Here is a 19,220-nt window from a genome sequence, read left to right on the forward strand (position 1 = left end):
GATTCACCAGCTTCTTGCCCTGGCCAGTGTGGTTCAGTTGGTTGGGCATTGTCCCGTGCACCGATAGGTTGTAGGTTCAATTCCCAGTCAGGGCACGTGCCCAGGTTGTGGGCTCAATCCCTGGTAGGGGCCCTGCAGAAGGCAGCAGATTGATGTTTAGCTCTCATATCGAAGTTTCTCTCTCCCTCTCCCTTCATCTCTCTAAAAATCAATTAAAAAAAAATAATTTACCAGCTTCTGAATGGCACTGAGAATTGAGATGCTACAAAAGCTACTTGGTTTTTTTGTTTGTTTGCTTTAAATATATCTTTATTGATTTAGAGAGAGGAAGGGAGAGGGAGAGAGAGAGATAGAAACATCAATGATGAGAAAGTCATCATTGATCCGCTGCCTCCCGTATGCCCCCAACTGGGGATCAAGCCTGAAACCAGGGCACATGCCCTGACCGGGAATCGAACCATGATCTCCTGGATCCTAGGTCGATGCTCAACCGCTGAGCCATGCCTGGCTGGGAAGCTATTTGGTTTTTGTTGTTTTTGTTGTTTTAATCCTCACCTGAGGATATTTTTTCCATTGCTTTTCAGAGAGAGTAGAAGAGGGAGAGAGAGAGAAACATTGATGTGTCAACTGGTTGCCTCCTGCACGCTCCTCAACCAGGGCTGGGATCAAACCTGCAACCAAGGCATGTGCCCTTGGCCAGAACTGACCCCGGGAACCTTCAGTCCGAGGGCCAATGTTCTAACCACTGAGCCAAACCAGCTAGGGCTACAAAGCTTTTTGATCTGGTGTAAAGAATCAGAAGAGATGCCACAATAAGATAGGCCAGAGATGGTCACTTCAGGAATTTGACGAGAAATTTTGGAACAGCACACCATAAACATGAACTAAGCCCAGAGGCAACAAATGAGCCGATTCTTATAAGCAGTTTCTAGAATAAAATTGAAGAAGAGTTCTTTAGTGGGCAATAAACTCTGGCGAGGTTGAGTCATGAATCAAAGAGGATGGCCATGGTAGACAGGACTCTACTCCTTTTTATTCTCCCCCTTGAGTGCTAAATTAACTAACATGTGCAATAATCTCCTTTATGCCCCATATGGTGTTAGGATGCCACCCCAGCTCTGGTCCAAGTTGGTATAAGCTGGAGCAGACAGCAGCAATATTGCAGAGAGCAGCAGCCTCTCGCCTCAAGACTAAACCTCTCAGAATGCCAAAAGCCTTTCCCAACCAGGGTCAAGAGGGTTTCTAGCCTGACGCTTTGGTTTCATGGCAATAACAAATTACCAGTCTTAAGGTCGAAAATAGAGCTACTCATATAGCCCTGGTCTCAGGCAGCCTTGCAGTCATTATTAAAGTGTTGTGTAAGGCCCGGCCAGGCGTGGCTCAGCGGTTGAGCGTCGACCTAGGATCCGGGTGATCGGGGTTCGATTCCTGGTCAGGGCACATTCCCGGGTTGCAGGCTCGATCAATGACTCTCTCATCATTGATGTTTCTATCTCTATCTCTCCCTCTCTCTTCCTCTCTCTGAAATCAATAAAGATATATTTTAAAAAATTAAATAAATAAAATAAAATAAATAAATAAAGTGTTGTGTAAGGACGTGGCTGTTTGCTGGTTTACAAGTACAACAGTTCTCAGAATGAGAGTCCTCAAACTAAAAGAGCACTGAAGAAAGGTGTGAAAGGTAGAAAGGAGAACCATTTTGCTTTGAGCATGTTTCCACTTCAATCTGGCCTTTAGGAAGAGTAATTAACTGGAGAAATCTCTGGAAATGGGGGTACATTTACACAGAGCATAATACTTTTAGCCAAAGAATTGCTGACCCTGATTCTCTGTTCACAGTGAATCCTTATGGTGACTTTGGCTACATATCCCAACCTATTGGTTAAAAGAATTTAAATTTTCTGCCACTTTCTCTCTCAAGAAATTAACTCCTGTTATCTCTGTCATCTGTTCCCTCAACCTGTCCATCCTTTTGGATTCCCCCATGCATCATTTCTGAAATTTGCTTTGCAGAATATGCAAAACGTACAAGTTTCCCATGACAGGTAAAGGTAATAGAATGTGAACCACAGGATCCAGGCAGCTAGGAAGGAGAGTAGGGATAGAAGCTGAAAGGCTGTTGAAAGTGGCATAAGAAAGGGACATTTTATGTAATCCTTTTATAACTTACCTTTTGTTCATTTCCTGCCCACATGTGGCCTATGTCCCAAGAAGGTGCTGCTGGCCTTAAATTGAAAATAATATATTCCTGTGCAATTTCATTTGTACAGTACTTAGCTTGGTGTCACATGAAATGAACTTGATAATATGAGAACAGTCAGAAACCCAAAGCCTGATATAATGAAAGGGGACAATCATAACTAGGGAAAACAATCTGAAAAAATATTATAGAAATCACTATAAAGTAGAGAAATGAAGGGGAAATAGAGAATAAAGTTTATTTGAAAGTAATCTTAAAATTAGGTGGTTAACTAGATTACATTGTGATAGCAATCATCTTGACACTTTAAAAATTATAATCTGCACTCTACCATAGACCTTTATGATTAAAAAACATATGTAGAGAGAATAACTAGTGTTATCTGTGAATGTATTAGTGGTACACAATACATTTATTTCACAAATGTTAATTTATGACCAATTATTTGTAGACTGCTCTAAGGATGGAGGGTAGAAGAGAAATAAAGGAGATCTATTGGCTGTTTCCCCATAGAAGAGATGAGATTTACTCAATAAAATTAAGAATTCATGAAAAGGAAAGTTGAGAGATGCTAGAGTAGGCCAGAGTGGTCAGGGAAGCCTGGCTGGAGTCTGTAAGAAGATGAAGAACCATTGATTTAGAGGTAAGTATTGATCATTTTGGTTACTGTAGACCTGTACTGCCCAATATAGCACTAGCCACTATAATACAGCCACTAGCCACATGTGGCAGATTGAGGCCTGGAATGTGGCTAGTTCTAATTGAGAAGTGCATAAGTATAAAATACATACCAGATTTCAAAGGCTTGGTATAAAAATAAGGATGTAAAATATCTCATTAATATTTTTGTATTGATTACATGTTGAAATTATAATAGTTTGGATAAACTGGGTTTAAAAATATATATTATTAAAGTCACCTTCTTAAAACTGATGCACAGTTTGAAGAAGATAAATCTGACTATACTGGGCAAGATAGAGTGGGTGGGGAAGAAACTAGAGGAAAGAAAACCAGTTAAGAAACTTCTAAAATAGTGAGATGAAAAGAATCTGGGTTAGGGTGGAAACTGGTGTTATCAAAAGGAAAGGGGATACAAGAGACATCATAAAGGAAAAACAAATAAGGTGGTGATTACTAGCCAGGAAAAGGGGGAGAGAGAAAAGAGTTAGGGGTGAACCTGGCATCTGGAAAAACAATTGTTCCATTAAAGGAATTACGGTCAATTGGAAAGTAAATGCTAAGCTAGGTTTTAAATTTTTTTCTCTCTTCCTTTTAATATGTTAAGTTTAAGGTGATGGGAGACATCCAATTGGTACTTGGGGAAATGCCACTGGGGCTCAGGATTGAAGCTAGGCTGAAGATGTGTATGGAGAAAGATATGATCTCTAAGACTTAGAGTTCTATGAGGGGGAAAGCAGAAAGGCAGAGGATAGAAAGAGGCAATTCCACACCAGGCATTTAAAAGAGCTCTGGATCCCAGGCTTTAAAGGGGGTCAAAGGTAAAAATAAAAATAAAATAAAATAGGAAAAACTTGAGGGGAGGGGGGAGAGATAAAAGCACTCTTGACAAACTAAATTACAATTGTTTAAAACTCTCTCTTTTTACTTGAGATGTCATAGATAGTCTCCATCTTATTTTTGTGTTTAGGCAGAAATCTAAAATATGAATGTGCCCAGGAAAGAAAACAGAAGTGAAAGAAAAGCAATCCTTTGGAATCAGCTGTATTTTTTTTTTTTTTTTAATAAGCTGGCTGGCAGCACTTAGGAACATCACAGAAATAAACAGTAAGCAATACATTTATGGTACTGTATATATTTATTGAATCAACATGTAAGTTGACCTGCTCAATTCAAGCCCATATTGTTCCAGGGTCAACTGTATAAATGTTTTTGCAACATTAATTTAAAAATCCCACTAGCTGGACACAGAGAACAAGATGGCAGCGTAGGTAAGAGCAGTACCCACGGCCTCCCACAACCACATCAAAATTACAACTAAAATACAGAACAATCATCATTTAGAACCTCCTGAAATCTGGCTGAACAGAGGTCCTACAACCAGGGAACTGAAGAAGCATCGAGACCGGTAGGACAGGTGGAAATGTGGGCAGACAGGGGCTGAATCCCATAGAGGCAGCTGCATTCCCACACCCGGTGCCGCAATTTAAAACCGGGAGGGATATCTCCGCGGTGGAAGTTTCCCGGAGAAGCAAGGGGTCCCAGCCCCACATCCGTCCCCCTAGCCCAGGGCTTGAGTACTGGGAAGAGACGTCCCCACAACATCCTGCTGTAAAAAACAGCGGGGATTGTGGCTGAGTGACCTGGAGGATGCGGGAGTCCCAGGCAGCTCCTCTTAAAGGGCCAGAGCACGGACTCACACAGATTTACTCCCTCAAGGCTTCAGGGCTGGGCAGCAGCTTGAAAGGAACCCGAGGCATTCGGGGAGGAACTAACTTGTCTGGAAATAGGGGGCGAGATGGAGGGGTAGCTTTCTCCCAGACAGAAGAGCTGGCAGAGGCCATTGCTCCTTTAATGAGCCCTCCCCTGCTAGTGATTCCAGGAGACCCCGTCCCTCCCCACTTGCAGGATCATCCAAGCCATTTCCAGTGGCTTTTCCAGGCAAGTGGCCTCTCTAGCCTCATGCTTAGGACTTTCTTAAAATCTCTCAAACAAGCAGCAGCTGCCTCAGCATGCCCCATACCTCTCGATAAGAGGCCCCAGGCCTGGCACTAGTGGCAGTCTGCATTGGTTCATAGAGCGGCCTCTCCTGGACACCTCCAAGCCCAGCACAAGCAGCAGCCATCTAGGGACTGCTGTGTAGCTCATGCTGGGTGGTCCTGGGGAAGGAACAGGCAGAGGCTGACTTTGCGGCCTCCTGGGAGGCCCCAAAGTCAGTGCACCTGGTGGTCAGCCTCAATCATGCTGGATTGTAGTCCTACCATATCCATGAGTGACACACTCAAGGGGTGGACTCAGTGAACACCAAAGCTCCACTGAAGTAAATCCTGCTCCATAGGGCTGTTTCCAGCACAACAGCTCTTCAGCTGTAGTTGCAGCTGGTCCTCACAGCCGATTGGCCAGGGGGGGTCACTTCCTCCCAGTGATGCCAACAGCAACCAAGGCTCAACTACAACAGGACAGTGCACACAGCCCACACAGGGAAGCACCTAGAAGGCCCAGCTCAGGTGACTGGGGAGACTGAGCCACTGGACCCTACAGGACACCTACTACACAAAGCCACTCTATAAATTCCAGGAGACATATCAGCTCTACCTAATACATAGAAACAAACACATGGAAGCAGCCAAAATGTGGAGGCAAAAAAAATGTCACAAAGGAAAGAACAGGAGAAATCTCCAGAGAAGAAATTAAATGAAATAGAACCAAGCAAGCTGCTAGACACAGAGTTCAAAACAACAGTTATAAGGATGCTCAAGGATCTTAGTAAGACTATTAAGGAAACTAGTGAGATCATCAATGGCATAATAAAGTACCAATCAGAAATGAAGGCCACACGAACTGAAATGAAGAATAATTTACAGGGAATCAACAGTAGAGGGCAGAGAATAAAATCAGCAATTTGGAATATGAGGAAACAAAAAGCACCCAACCAGAAGAGCAAAAAGAAAAAAGAATCCAGAAATATGAAGATAGTGCAAGGAGTCTCTGGGACAACTTCATGTGGCCCAATGTTTGTATTATGAGAGTGTCAGAATGAGAAGACAGAGAGCAAGAAAGTGAAAACCTATTTGAAAAAGTAATGACAGAAAACTTCCCCTACCTGGAGAAAGAAATAGACTTACAAGTCCAGGAAGCACAGAGAGTCCCAAACAAGAGGAACCCAAAGAGGACCACAGTAAGACACATCATAATTAAAATGCCAAAGGTTAAAGACAAAGAGTGAATCTTAAAAACAGCAAGAGAAAAGCAATTAGTTACCTACAAGGGAGCACTCATATGACTGTCAGCTGATTTCTCAACAAAAACTTTGCAGGCCAGAAGGGAGTAGCAAGAAATATTCAAAGTGATGAAAAGCAAGAACCTACAACTAAGATTGCTCTACCCAGCAAAGCTATTATTTAGAACTGAAGGTCAGATAAAGAGCTTCAAAGATAAGAAAAAGCTAAAGGAGTTCATTACCACAAAACCAGTATTTCATGAAATATTGAAGGTTCTTCTGTAAGAAGCAGCTAATGAACAAAAGAATCTAACAAACAAAACAGACCCAGAGACATTGAAGCATACAACAGACTGTCATATCAGGGGGAAGGGGGAAGGGGCCGAGGGGTGGGAAAACATTGACCAAAGAAGTTATATGCATAACTCATAGACACAGACAATAGGGGTGAAGGCCTGGGGAGGGGGTGGGAGGAAGGTGGAGAGGGTCAATTGGGGGAAAAATGAGATACCTGTAATCCTTTCAACGACAAAGATAAATTTTTAAAAAATCCCACTAGCTATAAGCTATTTAAATACTGCTTACAGAAAATATCAAAGGATAGCCATCATCGTGTAAGCCGCATACACTTAAATAAGAGATGGAAGCTTAACATACAGAGTGCTATGTTTTTTATTCACTCTTAAGCTAAAAGTCTATTTCTAGATGTTTTTCCCTCTTGTACACTTCGTTTTATTAGCAAATCCCTGAAAAGAATGGCTTACCTTAGTCCTAAGACTCAAATCCATCTTCACCTTGACTAATCTGGAAGTAACAAAGTTCATAAATCTCTGTCAGATGCAACGACACAAAGCCAATCACAAAGACTGTTCTTCTTAAGGTACTTCTTGGTAAGATATTTTTAATATATTTTAGAGAACTATTTCTCAGAAACAACTGTGATTTTATTCTTGAAGCATTCAAAGTAAACAGCATTGCCAAGATTTCTAGTTTTTCCATTGACATTAACCTTCTCCTATAGAAACCGTTCAAAATTTCCAGAATAAAAAATGCTATTTTCTGGCCCATCCGGCGTGGCTCAGAGGTTGAGCATTGACCTATGATCCAGGAGATCGCAGTTCAATTTCTGGTCAGGGCACATGTCTGGGTTGTGGGCTCAATCCCCAGTGAGGGGTGCAGGAGGCAGCTAATCAATGACTCTCATTCTTGATGTCTCTATTTCTCTCCCCCTCTCCCTTCTTCTCGCTGAAATCAATTTAAAAAAAAATTCCATCTTCTGCCCTGGCTGGGTAATTCATTTGATTAGAACATTATCCTGATACGCCAAGGTTGTGGGTTTAATCCCTGATCAGGGCACATACAACAATTAACCAATGAATATATAAATAAGTGGAACAACAAATCTCTCTCTCTCTCTTTCAAATCAATAAATAAAAAACTTTTTAAAAATTCTACCTTTTACTGGATAACTAAGGTCCGAACCAAACTTCCAGGTTGTCCTCTTAAGTTTCTTGACTTTGGGCACCATCTTGAAGGTAATCCATGTGATCAGAGAACTCATTGTGTGTTTTTTCAAATGGAGACCATTTAATTAGAACAGGATATGTAACTAAGGGATGTAAATATGAAAGAGAATTGCTTCTTGCACTTTTTCAGCATTCAAAATCTTTAATAAGAAGACAGGATCTGGGGTTAGTTTTTATAGCCATAGCTGGACCGTGCCTCCAGCACACTGGAACTCCCAGCCCTCAGAGAGCACACTGGGTTCACACTCGGTGCTCCCTGGCCCTTGTGTGAAAGCCTATACATCTCTTGGCTCTCAAGAACCAGAAAGTAGGATGGTGCAACAGCCTTTGAGGGAGTCCAGGGCCCGCAGGTCCAAAATGAGGATCTTGCCTCTTGCCCTGGCCTTGAGGAGTCAGCTCCTGTGGTTGCTCACACACAGTGCATACACCTTCATTTTGGGCACCTCCTGTACATGCATGTCATGGGTTGTCATCTCTACAACCACAGTGGAAGCTTCATCCTGGCCAGGAAACTTCATCCTCCGGATCATCAGGGAAAGAAACAGACGTGACTGGTTGGTGCTGCTTATGAATAAATTCTTGCGCACCACTTGGTTGAAGGTGGAGTTGGTTCCTACGATCATAATAAACCTGTACATCTTGACCAACAGCCTTAGGTAGATGTCCTGGCTCTTGGGCTATTTTTGCCTAACCTTTCAGTCTTTGTTGTGGCTGACCTGAACTCCCATAATTGTGCCTCCTGCTCTACCAGGTCCAGAAAGAGAGAGCTACTTGGCACTTTCAAGGTCATCTGAGGTTAATGGCAGTAGCTCACAAACAGAAAAAAGGCAAGAGAGAAAAAGGGAATAAAGTAAGAGCTGTGTATGTTTTTAAGGAAGATGATACAACTAATGTTTTGAGGGTGAAAGAATTGGCCAGGCTGGAAAAAGCTAGAAGTGAGACACCACTTTGAATCACAGGAAAAAAGGAAGGGGGTGAATGTCCAACATCTAGATACACAGGTCAGTCATCTATCTAGATTCCAGGAGATTAGGCCAGAAACAAATCCAGAAAACAGATCTGAGGCAGTTAAGTCCCAGGGGAAAGGTGGGACAAATGTTCAAAGCTGGGTCGAAGATTCAGGGTATCAGTTCCAATAGAGGCCAAGGCAGGGGTCAAAATGTGAGACTCTAGTTAGAGCCCAAACTCAGGGAACACAGAGGCCACACTTTTAGCCAGATCCAAGACATGTAACACTCATTAGTTCTTTAAACCAGGATTGGCTCCAGACTGTGGATGAAAGTTGGGGTGAGTAGGGAGCACAGTGAGGGGAAGGAACCAAGCAAAAACTACAGAGACTGAACCAGAGTCAGAGATGTATATACAGAAAGAAAGAAGTCTAAAGTTGATGTGCCAATCCATATGAACACTGAGAAGTGACCCTTAGAAGAAAAAGGTAGAGAAGGTAAATCACTCACATGGAAAAAAAGATACACAGGAAAAGACAGGGAGAAGTCTGTGACCACCACCAGGGGGGCACCTCCCGTTCCAAGACAGCTTTGTTGATTTACAGCAGTGATTTTCATCTGGTATGCTGCAGCACACTGGTGTGCCACAAGATTTTTACAAATATTTTAAAATATTTTTTCTTACTGATTTCAGAGAGAGGAAGGGAAAGGGAAAGATCAAAACATCAGTGATGAGGGTAGTGGATGGGGGGGTGGAAGGGGTCAATGGGGGGAAAAGGGGATATCTGTAATATTTTGAACAATAAAAAATAAAATAAAATAAATTTCAAACTATGAAAAAAAAAGAAAAAAGAAAAAAAAGAAACATCAATGATGAGAGAGAGTCATTGATTGGCTGCCTCCTGCATGCCCCCTACTGGGGATGGAACCTGAAACCCGGGCATATGCCCTGACCGGGAACTTCTTGGTTCATAGGTTGACACTCAACCACTGAGCAATGCCAGCTGGACAAGAATTTTTAAAGCATGCAATACCTGACTATATAGTTAGGGGAACTGACCACTTTTCCCTTAGGTTGTCAAATAAAATGACAACAGCCAACACAACAATAGCAGTATGGTGTGAATGCTCTGCTTTGAACCATAAATATATAGGTCATATAATAGAGTTGCATCTTATTGATCATGTCACATGATAAGGTTAGATATGATTGGTTAATTTTTGGTACCAGAAATCCTTATATACCAGTATAGCCACCTGATTTTTACTTTGGAGCAAAAAGGGTAATTACTATTATTACTATTTTTTGTATATCAATCAAAATTATACCTATTTTTTTGTCAGGTCAGCAAAAAATACATTTTCTGGTATGCCACAGAATTTTAGTAATTAGTTCATGTGTACCATAAGATGAAAAAGATTGAAAACTGCTGATTTGCAGGATTGGGCAGTGGCATGAAGGAGGGAAGAGGACAATAGAGTAGTGTTCTAGTGGAGGTAGAAGGATTCAAACATACTAGAGTAACCAAAACTTCAGTTTTCTACTTTCTAGTATTGTTAACGTTCTAGGCACTATTACAAAGCTGGCTAGTAGTGACAATTAAAAGGCCAGGTAAAAAAGGTTAAACAATGATAAAAGATAAGGGCAAGAATGAGAAGCAGAAGGAGAACCAGGAAAAAGAGGATGGGGAAAGAACAGTCAGGATATAATGGATTAGAAACATATGAGCCTGGCTGGCATGGCTCAGTGGTCGAGCATCAGCCTAGGATCCAGGAGATCACAGTTCGATTTCTGGTGAGGGCACATGTTCCCAGGGTGTGCAGGAGGTGAGCATACAGGAGGCAGCGGATCAATGACTCGCTCAGCATTGGTATTTCTCTCTCTCTCTCTTCCTCTCTGAAATCAATAAAGACTTTTTTTTTTTTTTTTTTAAAGAAGGTAAAAGGAAAGCAGAAATCCTTTAATAAAAGAGAGGAAAGTGTGGAAAATCAAACTGATCTGTGAGGAAATGAAAGACGGGAAAAAGTCCAGAAAACATCTAGTTCAGGTTACATGATTAATTCCACAGTGGCTTGTCATCCTTTTACATGTCATCTATTAATAGGGTATCTACATAGTGCTGTGCTTTATAAACACACCAAACTGTAGCCTTTGCTCTTTAGGTGTATGCTAACTTTTGTCAAAGATTAAAATATATGGTAGAATTTGAGGATTAATTTTAAATCATTAAATAGTTCCAGGTAATAAAAGAACAAAACTGTAGAACTTTTGAGCTGTTTCCATGCGGGGGTGAGGTGGGATGGGGTAATATTTTGAGATTAGTTGATACAAAAAAGATACACTTAAAGATACAGTTTCTTTAAGAAGTTGGATTTTTTAAAAAAAATGATGCCTTATAAAAACAAAACAGATTAAAACTACCAGAATAAAGAGAGAGGAAGGTGGGAGAGAAGTACCCACACTCCAAAATCTATCACATAATGTTCATCGCGTTTGTCATTCTCTCCAGACTTTACCTTGCTCAAAGGTAGAAGAGGATCTTTGATTTCACCACCATACACTTTGTGATTGTACGTGTCACTCAATAAATAGTTCATTAATTTGGGGGAAGCATCAGTGGCAATGTTTCCTGTCTAAGAGGTGGAATACAGAAATGAGCTAAGGCCCTTTGAGAATTGAGTAGAATGCAATACTAAATACGAAATTGCAGTGATCAGTACAAATATCTAGGCATTCAGAATAGTTTTTCCAAATTTCTAGTCTGTTTTGGAGGTGATTTTTTCCCCTTCAGGCTTAGCAGGATTCTGACATACGGTAGAATATAACATTTCTAAAGTAGAGGCCTCAACGCTCTTTTGGAGTATTCTTTTAGCCTAAGGCGTGTAGGTTTCCTCCCCCACGAGAACATAATCCTCACACTACCTCCCTTTTCCCATCCCCCAGCTTTCTCACTACACAGTACGCAACCTTCCAGGCAGCTTTTCTGCAGCCGGGTAGTTGCAGGGCTTCAAGCCCTTCTTCTTTAGGGCGATCATACGTGTCCGTTTCCGGGGGTGATGGGAGAGGATCGCTCTTTCCGTACCTCTGCTGATTGGTGCTTCTCCTACCCAACCCTCCCCGAAGCACTCCAGCCTCCATCCTACTGGGTTCCAGTTTAACCAGACCCATCCACTTTCTTCCCTCAGAGAAAAGAGCCACTTTAGAGTTCCTTAGAGCTTCTTGGATGGAATAAAAGTGTTACAGAACACGAGGAAACCACTTAATTTCTCTAGGCCTTAGATTTCTCCGGTCACAGCCCACTGGTTCTGCTGTACTATCAGCTCCAATAACTGAATTCCCACACGTGCGTCTTTCTGGACCTAGCCTCTACGGAAACCACCACCCAGCGGGCCCTTTAAAAGGTTGCAACCACTAAGGCCAAGTGGGGGGTGGGAGAGAGACCTTTATTGTCCCTACTCATCAAAGTCCTTAAACTCCACAGTCCCAGACACCTGGAAAGCGAGGTGCTCCCTTCTCCTCACTCCTTCCTAGGAGCGCTCAGTTCCCTCTCCCCTCCCCCTCTCTCCCAGCGCAGCTGTCCGGGGCCGGGGTGGGGGCGGGGTTGTTGTTGTGGTAGGGCAGCCCCGCCTCCTCCTCGTGGCGGCCCCTCCCCCGGGCCCTCGCTCGGCCCCCTCCCCGCCCCCAGCCCCATCTGTTTTCGCTGGCTGTGAGATGATTACATTGTACCGGGCTGGGGGCGGCTACAGCCGCAACCACAGCGGTAGCCGCAGCCGCGGGATGGGACTACGGTGCGGAACCCGCGGGCAGCCGGAGCAGCAGCCGCCTCAGTGACTCGAGTCCGAGCCGCCGCCCCCCGCGCGCTCGCCCGCCCGCCCTCAGCTCATGCACACGCCAAGCGGCGGCAGCCGCGGGAGAAGCAGCCGCCCCCGCCCCCGCCCCCGCCGGAGTTGCTGAGGCGGGAGTCCGGGCGGGCGGGCGTCGTGGGGCCGCAAAGAGCGCGTCGAGCGCGGAGCCGGCGCTCCCGCCGCCACCGCCGCGGCCGGGAGATGTGCCCAGAGGAAGGCGGTGAGGCCGGGCTGGGGGAGCTCCGCTCCTGGTGGGAAGTCCCGGCCATCGCGCACTTCTGTTCGCTCTTTCGCACGGCGTTCCGCCTGCCCGACTTTGAGATCGAGGTGAGTGGCTGAGCGCAGCGCCCCTTTTCTCCTGCCCTTCGGGGCGTCCGGAATTGCACGCGGGAGGGAGCGGGCGCTGCAGACGTGGCCGGGCGTCCGCCCCCAACAGAGGGCTAGGCGGGGGCATGCGGCGTGGACCCGCCGGAGGGCAGGAGTCGGGGCGCGGGACGTTGGCGGGCGGCCGCCGCGCGCACCGCGCCTGCTCCGGCGAGGCGGAGCAGGGGGTGGGAGGGCGGAGGGAACTCGCTTTTGTGGGAGTGGGACCGCCGTTCTCCTCCGGCTTCAGGAGCTCCCTCTTGGGGCGGTGGAAGCCGCGAGCCAGCGGCTGCGGCGGGACGGGGTGTCGGGCGGGGCCGCTGTGCCGGGCGAGACTCGCCCCCACCTCTGCGTCCCCGAGTTAACCGGGTTGGGCTAACTCGGGGCCCCGGGGCTGCCGAGGGAAAGTTTAGGTCTCCGTTATTTAATAGCGCCTTTCCCCTCGGAACGGACGGCCCTCTTTATGCGGGGATCTCGAGAGCTCTTGGAGTCGATTTCGCCACCATTATCCCAACGGGCGATCGTGGAGTAGAAGGATGGCTCTCTGGCCAGGCCGAAGGTGCTTTCAACACCCGAGGCTTTGTGATAGCCGCACTCAAACCAGGGATCCTAGCAGCTGGGTTGGTGGCGGGAGTGTGAGGAACGGAAGGTACAAGATCGCCAAAACGAGCAGCTAGCCCACCAGCATCCTCTTTTATTTTTGTTTTTGGAAGGGGGTGTGAAATATTTGATTGGTTGGCAGGTTGAATTGCTTGCCCGCCCGTAGCAATATGCATAGTGACTTACTACCTTTTGCCTTTGGAGAAAGATAAATGGAAACTGTTGGTCAGGGTTTTTTTTTTTCTTTTCAGTTCTGCCATTGAGTTCACCGATGGAGTAATCAAAATAAGAATCACCCGTTTGGAGGTGCAAATCGTGGTGGTTGTCTCCCAACCCCCACCTATCTTACTTTCTGCCGTTTTAGAATTGATTTTAATTCATTTATTCCTAAGATTTTTGCCTCACCTTTAGTTTTAGATCCTGTGGTATTTGCGCAAATATCATTTGCTACTCAAGAATGAAGAGTGGGAACTTGCTCTTGTTGCAGAGTTAATGATATCAGGAAAATAAAAAGATCAAAAGCGTAGGGTGGAAGAATGAAGAGGAATGTAGGCTGATAAACTAGGACCATTCACTGCTTTTTGGCAATTCTTATTTCCTTAAACTCATTAAAACAATGTGATTAAATTGTATACCACTTCTGTTTTTTAGGAGGATGTAATAAGTTGGGTATTTTAGGTAGCACCATAGTGTTTATTTTCAAAGTTTGGACGTGACTGTAAAAAGCATGCTTTTTACTAAAAATTTCAGTGGGACAACTGTTTATATTGGCTAAAGAACAGAAACAGGGCCACAGAAATGAAAGGCTTGGGAATGCTAAAAGTCAAGAGGTTTAACAATTATTGTGGTAATCCTGTGTTTTGTTTTAGTTGGTATAAAATCGTGAGTAGTTTATATCCTGGTGCTCAAAATGGTGGCTGTTGTGGGAGGTGTTGCCTGCGACGATGCCATCTTGGGTGCTGGTAAACTTGCCTCCACCCCATTTTCTTCCTTGCAAGATAATTAAACAGGTGATTTTTAAGGTCTCATTCTACAAACTACTGTGGAAAAACTCATCTTTCAAAATCCATATATTCCCAGTTTGTTGATGGAAAAATAGAGGTAACTAATTTTGCCTTAAGTAGTTGTTGCAGATATCCAGTGTAATCTGTAAATAACTTGTCTTATGTTCTAAGAAATAAATTTGTGGTTTCTAAGCACTGTCTGGTTTAATTCCTAAAGGAAATGTAAGCTGATCAAAGAGGTAAAATTTGTATGTATAATAAATGAAAAATCAGTTACAGGTGAGTAATGAGGCTATTTGAGATGACTTTTTCTGGGAAATGACACTTGTTGGTAAAGTGTATGCTATGTGAAATACATGCAACAGGAATGAATATTTGGACTCCATTTTGGTAACTGTTCATACCTGTTTTTATTTGGAGATGTTCAGTAGATGGATAACAAGTGATAGTGACTTTTTACTCTGCAGTTCTTGTATAATCCTGATTTCTCATGTAAAGTGGGTTTTGAAATGGTTAATGTAAAATTTAACTTAAAGTTTTCAGTAGTTATCAGAAATTAAAAATTAAAATTTTATTTTTAGGCTTCTAGCAAAGTGGACTCAGTGACAGTGCAGAACTCATCGAAAACACTGTTACCAGTTTTGATTCTCTAAGTATAAATAAATTTATTTTAATTTTGCTTAGGTGATTTTTTTAACCTAATCGTTCATTGTCCTGAGAATTCAAGAAAGAATCCCTTGGTTAGAATTTGATGCATTGGAAGACTCTTCTTTTAAAAAAAAGAAAACAATTCTAATGCTGAGTTGTACCTTGTTAGGCCAACTGAAAAGGCCCTACAGTTTTAATTTATGGCAACCTTAAAAGATAGAAGTGATGACTAGTACTAGTACCAAGTGGTAGAAGTTGGATATCAGCTTTTAGGTAGCCAGTTTTCACCTGTGGGAAAGATCTCATTTTTACCTTGGAGACCACCAAGCTGAGCCCATGGATTTATAAAAAATTTAGGAAGCAGAATCCTCAAGGACTTGGCTTCTATTTAAAGCGAAGTATTCTTTTAGAGAGTGAAGGGCTGGCAGGATTCTTGATGCAATTCTGCAAGAGGTCAAGACCTCCCACTTAGAGAACTGGTCCCCAAAGCATGGATATTATTTTTGCATGTAAAAAAACTTTGTTAATCAACCTTGAATGTATAGGATTTCTTCAGAAGAGTCAATATTCTTGATTCTTGTTTTGGGGATATGTTTAAGGCCCTGTATGTTGCTGCCCACCCCCCAAATTGGTGTTCTGTAATCATCAGATAAAAAACCTGAATGTATAGGTAATGCTTTAAGTTGCTCAAAATTTCTGGTTTTAATAATAATACATATACATATATAAAACTTGAAAATTAAAGCAAAATATAGGTAATGTAATTAAAGCCACCATAATCCCACCACTCAGAGATAAAAGCTGTTAACATTAGACCCCACCACTCGGATAAAAACTATTAATTGTAAACAAATTAAGAGAGCACCAAATATTCTCACAATGTATTTGTGTCATATCAGGTGTTCTTTTTATTTTTCAGGTGAAGCTATTGAGGTATAGTTGGACAACAGTGGATTAATGACACAGCATTCAGTAGTTGGTATTGATTTTCCCAAAGATTTAATACTGATTTTTCTTTTTCCTAGCCAGATTATTTTTACAGTGAATAAATAGAGTGTGTTAATTGACCAAAGTAAGGTAGGGGAGGATAGAGTCATTTTAAATAATCTGCTCTGGAGTTAATCATGATGGGTGTGGGGTTGGGAGCAGAAATTTCATCACATTTTCCACGTTTCTCTTCTAGAGAGGAGACCTTGGTGTCTCTAGGTGACTACTTGAAAATGGTCATGTAAAATTATCTGAATGGTGTGTATATAGTATAGCATCATGATAAAAATAATCTCGTCTTGTCTACTTTTTTTCCTGAGCTTCCTGCCTTTGAGTACTGAAACCTTTGCTTTCTTTGTATCTCCTTCCTGGTTGTGGTTGTGTGTGATTAAAGTCCTCAATTAATCAGCATGATGATCTGGGGGAAGTATCTTTTCTTCAGATTCTGAATTCTACTCTTGGTGTTTCCTTGGATCCAACCTCTTAGTTAAGACCACCAAGGCATGAATTATGCATGAAAATAAGGAATAAAAATTGCTGAGGGTACATCAGTCATATCAGTGGTTCCTAAGCGTGAGGCCTGTGGATGGGCTATAGGAGTTTTGTGTTGGGGGGTGTGTGTGTGTGTATGTGTATACACATACGCATATACACACACACATATACACACATTGCTGGAGGAGAGGGGCTATTGCTTTCATCAAATTCTGAAAAGGGTCCCCAGCCATACAAAGGTTAAGAGGCCTTGAACTACATGAAAGAATTAAGTTGGCCCTGAATAGGAGAATTGGAAGCCTAGTTTCATGACACAAGATGCACTGGATAAGGAGTTAGGAAACTTGAACTCTTATTATAATTGTGCAGGTCACAATACCCTAGTGATAAATGACACTTGTATAGTAGCACTTTGTACATTTTCCAAAAGTTACCTCATTTTATCCTTAGCCATCCTTAACCATCACTATGAGGTAGGAGTTATCTTAATTTTACAGATGAAGAAAATGAAAGTTTAGAGAGGCTAAGTTGCTTGCACACAGGCTTTCACCTGGATCTCAGGTTCTTTAATACCAAAATCTATGCTGTTGCTACTACCTTACACTGTTTCTACTTCAGTTTTTATTATTTATAAAATGAAGGGCTAGACCTAAGTAATGATCAAGATTCCACAGTGCAAATCTAGAGTTCTTTGGTTCTTAATAATGTGGGATACAGAAGATTGTTTTAAAACTAATGCTTAATTTAATACAGAAGAACAAGTTCACAATTTTGTTTGTTTCAGCAAATATTTATTTAGCATTTACTATGTGCTAGGCACAGTGTACTAGGTGCTGAAAATACAGATGTGAACATAACATGGAAATACTTGCCCTCTTTTTAGCAAGAGACCGACACTAAACAAATTGTATCTCAGAGGGTGACAAGAAATCAAGTAAGGTAGAGGCATAGCCAAGTTGAGGGGGTGGGTTGTTGCAATTTAAAATAGGGTGATAAAGCTAGGCCGGGCGTGGCTCAGCGGTTGAGTGTTGACCTAGCATCCAGGAGATAACAGTTCGATTCCCAGTCAGGGCACATGCTGGGGTTGCGGGCTCTATCGCCAGTTGGGGGCGTGCAGGGGGCAGCTGATCAATGATAAGTCTCTCATCATTGGTATTTCTGTCTGTTTTCCTTTCCCTCTTCTCTCTGAAGTCAATAAAGATATATTTTAAAAATAAAATAGGGTGATAAGGTGTTGCCTCGCTGTGAGAAGATGGTATTTGAGCAGGCCTGGAGGTAATTGATTTAAAGTGATTTAAAAATAAGTGGTTTGTCATACGGATCTACTTAATGTAAGATACCACATAATAAATGTCTTCTACAGGTTCAGGATCTGCTCCTTCTCTGACAAGAAAAGCCCAGGAACAGGATGTGAATTATAGAGGGGCAAATCTTTATGCAGTTTGAAATCCTGAAAGGGGAGAATGTTCTGTCAGAGTGGTCACTCTCCAAAAGTGAATACTAGATCATTTTCTGTTTATACCAACATCTTGAAAGGGAAGTCTCTTATTTGTTTTTTCTTTTTATTTTTTTCCTGCTTTGTCAAAGCTTCAAAGGGGTAGTTGGGAGCTACTACAGTTGTAGAAAGGGCAGTACCCTCTCCTCTCTGAAGGGCAGCCTATGTTAGCATCTGGCTTGCTTTATGACAGAAGTTTAAATGAGTCTTAATTCTCTGAAACACAGGATAGCCTAAAATAAAACTTGCCTGCATTTGGTACAACCGACCATCTGCCCTTTGATCAGGAGTGGCTCAGTGCTGGATTCTTGCGATTTGTTACGGGTAAGAAAGAGGAGTACTACCAGAATGCTGGAAAACCCAAGTGCAAAAGCTGGTTTATGTGAAAATTCAGTGTGGACAGAGCCAAGGTGGACAGAACTGCATGGCTTCTAACTATGTGGTCTTATATCTAGTTGATGTGATTCAACGTATTTTCAGCCCTGGCTGGTGTGTGCAGTGGTTAGAGTGTTGGTCCAAGCACGGAACACTCTTGGGTTCCTTTCCTGGTCAAGGGCATGTGCCTGGGTTGAAGGTTTGGTCTCCTCCCTGGTCGGGGAGCATGTGGGAGGCAACCAGTCAATGTGTGGATGTATGTCTCTCTCACATCAATGCTTCTCTCTTACTCTCCTTCTGCCCCTCCCACTCTCCCCTACCACCACCCTCCCTCTCTCCCTCCCACTCTCTCAGAATCGGTGGAAAAAATATCCTCAGGTGAGGATTAACAAGCAACAACAACAAAAGACTATTTTCAGAAGGGATCACAGGAGTCAGAAACCTGGATTTTGGGTCCACCTCTGTCATTAACTTGAGTTGTGATCTTAGGAAGATCACTTTTGGTTTCAAATGCCCCGTCTATAAAATGGAAATTTTAAACTAGATGATACCTAGTTTTTTCCTAGGTCTCAAAGTCTATGATTTTAGGAATGTTTCTCAGCATGTGTAGCGCTAGTAACTGATTTCAGAAAATCACTGACCTCTCACTAGTTGGGATCAAGGTTATGAGCTATGTTAGGATCTGTGTTTCACAAATTAATTTTGTACCAAATGAAAGCTGCAGAACCATACTTGGTGTATTTGTGATTTATATGAATTTGTCTTTCTGTGGAAATCTTATCTGCAAATGCACTTTGAAATTAGCTTTTTTTAAGGCTTGAAGATTGACATTCTCG

The 19,220-nt window shown here is 42.8% G+C and overlaps 1 protein-coding gene and 1 pseudogene across 11 annotated transcripts in view; both read left to right on the top strand.

Annotated features, from left to right (window-relative positions):
- The first annotated feature begins 12,271 nt into the window (after window positions 1-12,271).
- CECR2 (CECR2 histone acetyl-lysine reader) overlaps window positions 12,272-19,220 on the top strand; it is a 164,918-nt gene continuing 157,969 nt past the window's right edge. For 4 of the 10 annotated variants that reach the window (XM_081127113.1, XM_081127117.1, XM_081127122.1 and 1 more), the window contains exon 1: window positions 12,272-12,744. In XM_081127113.1, the coding sequence (XP_080983239.1) occupies window positions 12,619-12,744 (126 nt within the window). In that variant the 5' untranslated portion in view covers window positions 12,272-12,618. The remainder of the gene's footprint in view (window positions 12,745-19,220) is intronic. The other 6 variants (XM_081127120.1, XM_081127121.1, XM_081127124.1 and 3 more) reach the window with 4 other exon arrangements.
- LOC308552152 (large ribosomal subunit protein eL6 pseudogene) overlaps window positions 12,695-19,220 on the top strand; it is a 43,992-nt pseudogene continuing 37,466 nt past the window's right edge. Inside the window, exon 1 of the transcript XR_014000668.1 lies at window positions 12,695-12,744. The product of XR_014000668.1 is annotated as a large ribosomal subunit protein eL6 pseudogene (transcript). The remainder of the gene's footprint in view (window positions 12,745-19,220) is intronic.

Source organism: Miniopterus schreibersii (genome assembly GCF_964146895.1).
Source record: "Miniopterus schreibersii genome assembly, chromosome: 2".
Classification (NCBI taxonomy): Eukaryota; Metazoa; Chordata; class Mammalia; order Chiroptera; family Miniopteridae; genus Miniopterus; species Miniopterus schreibersii.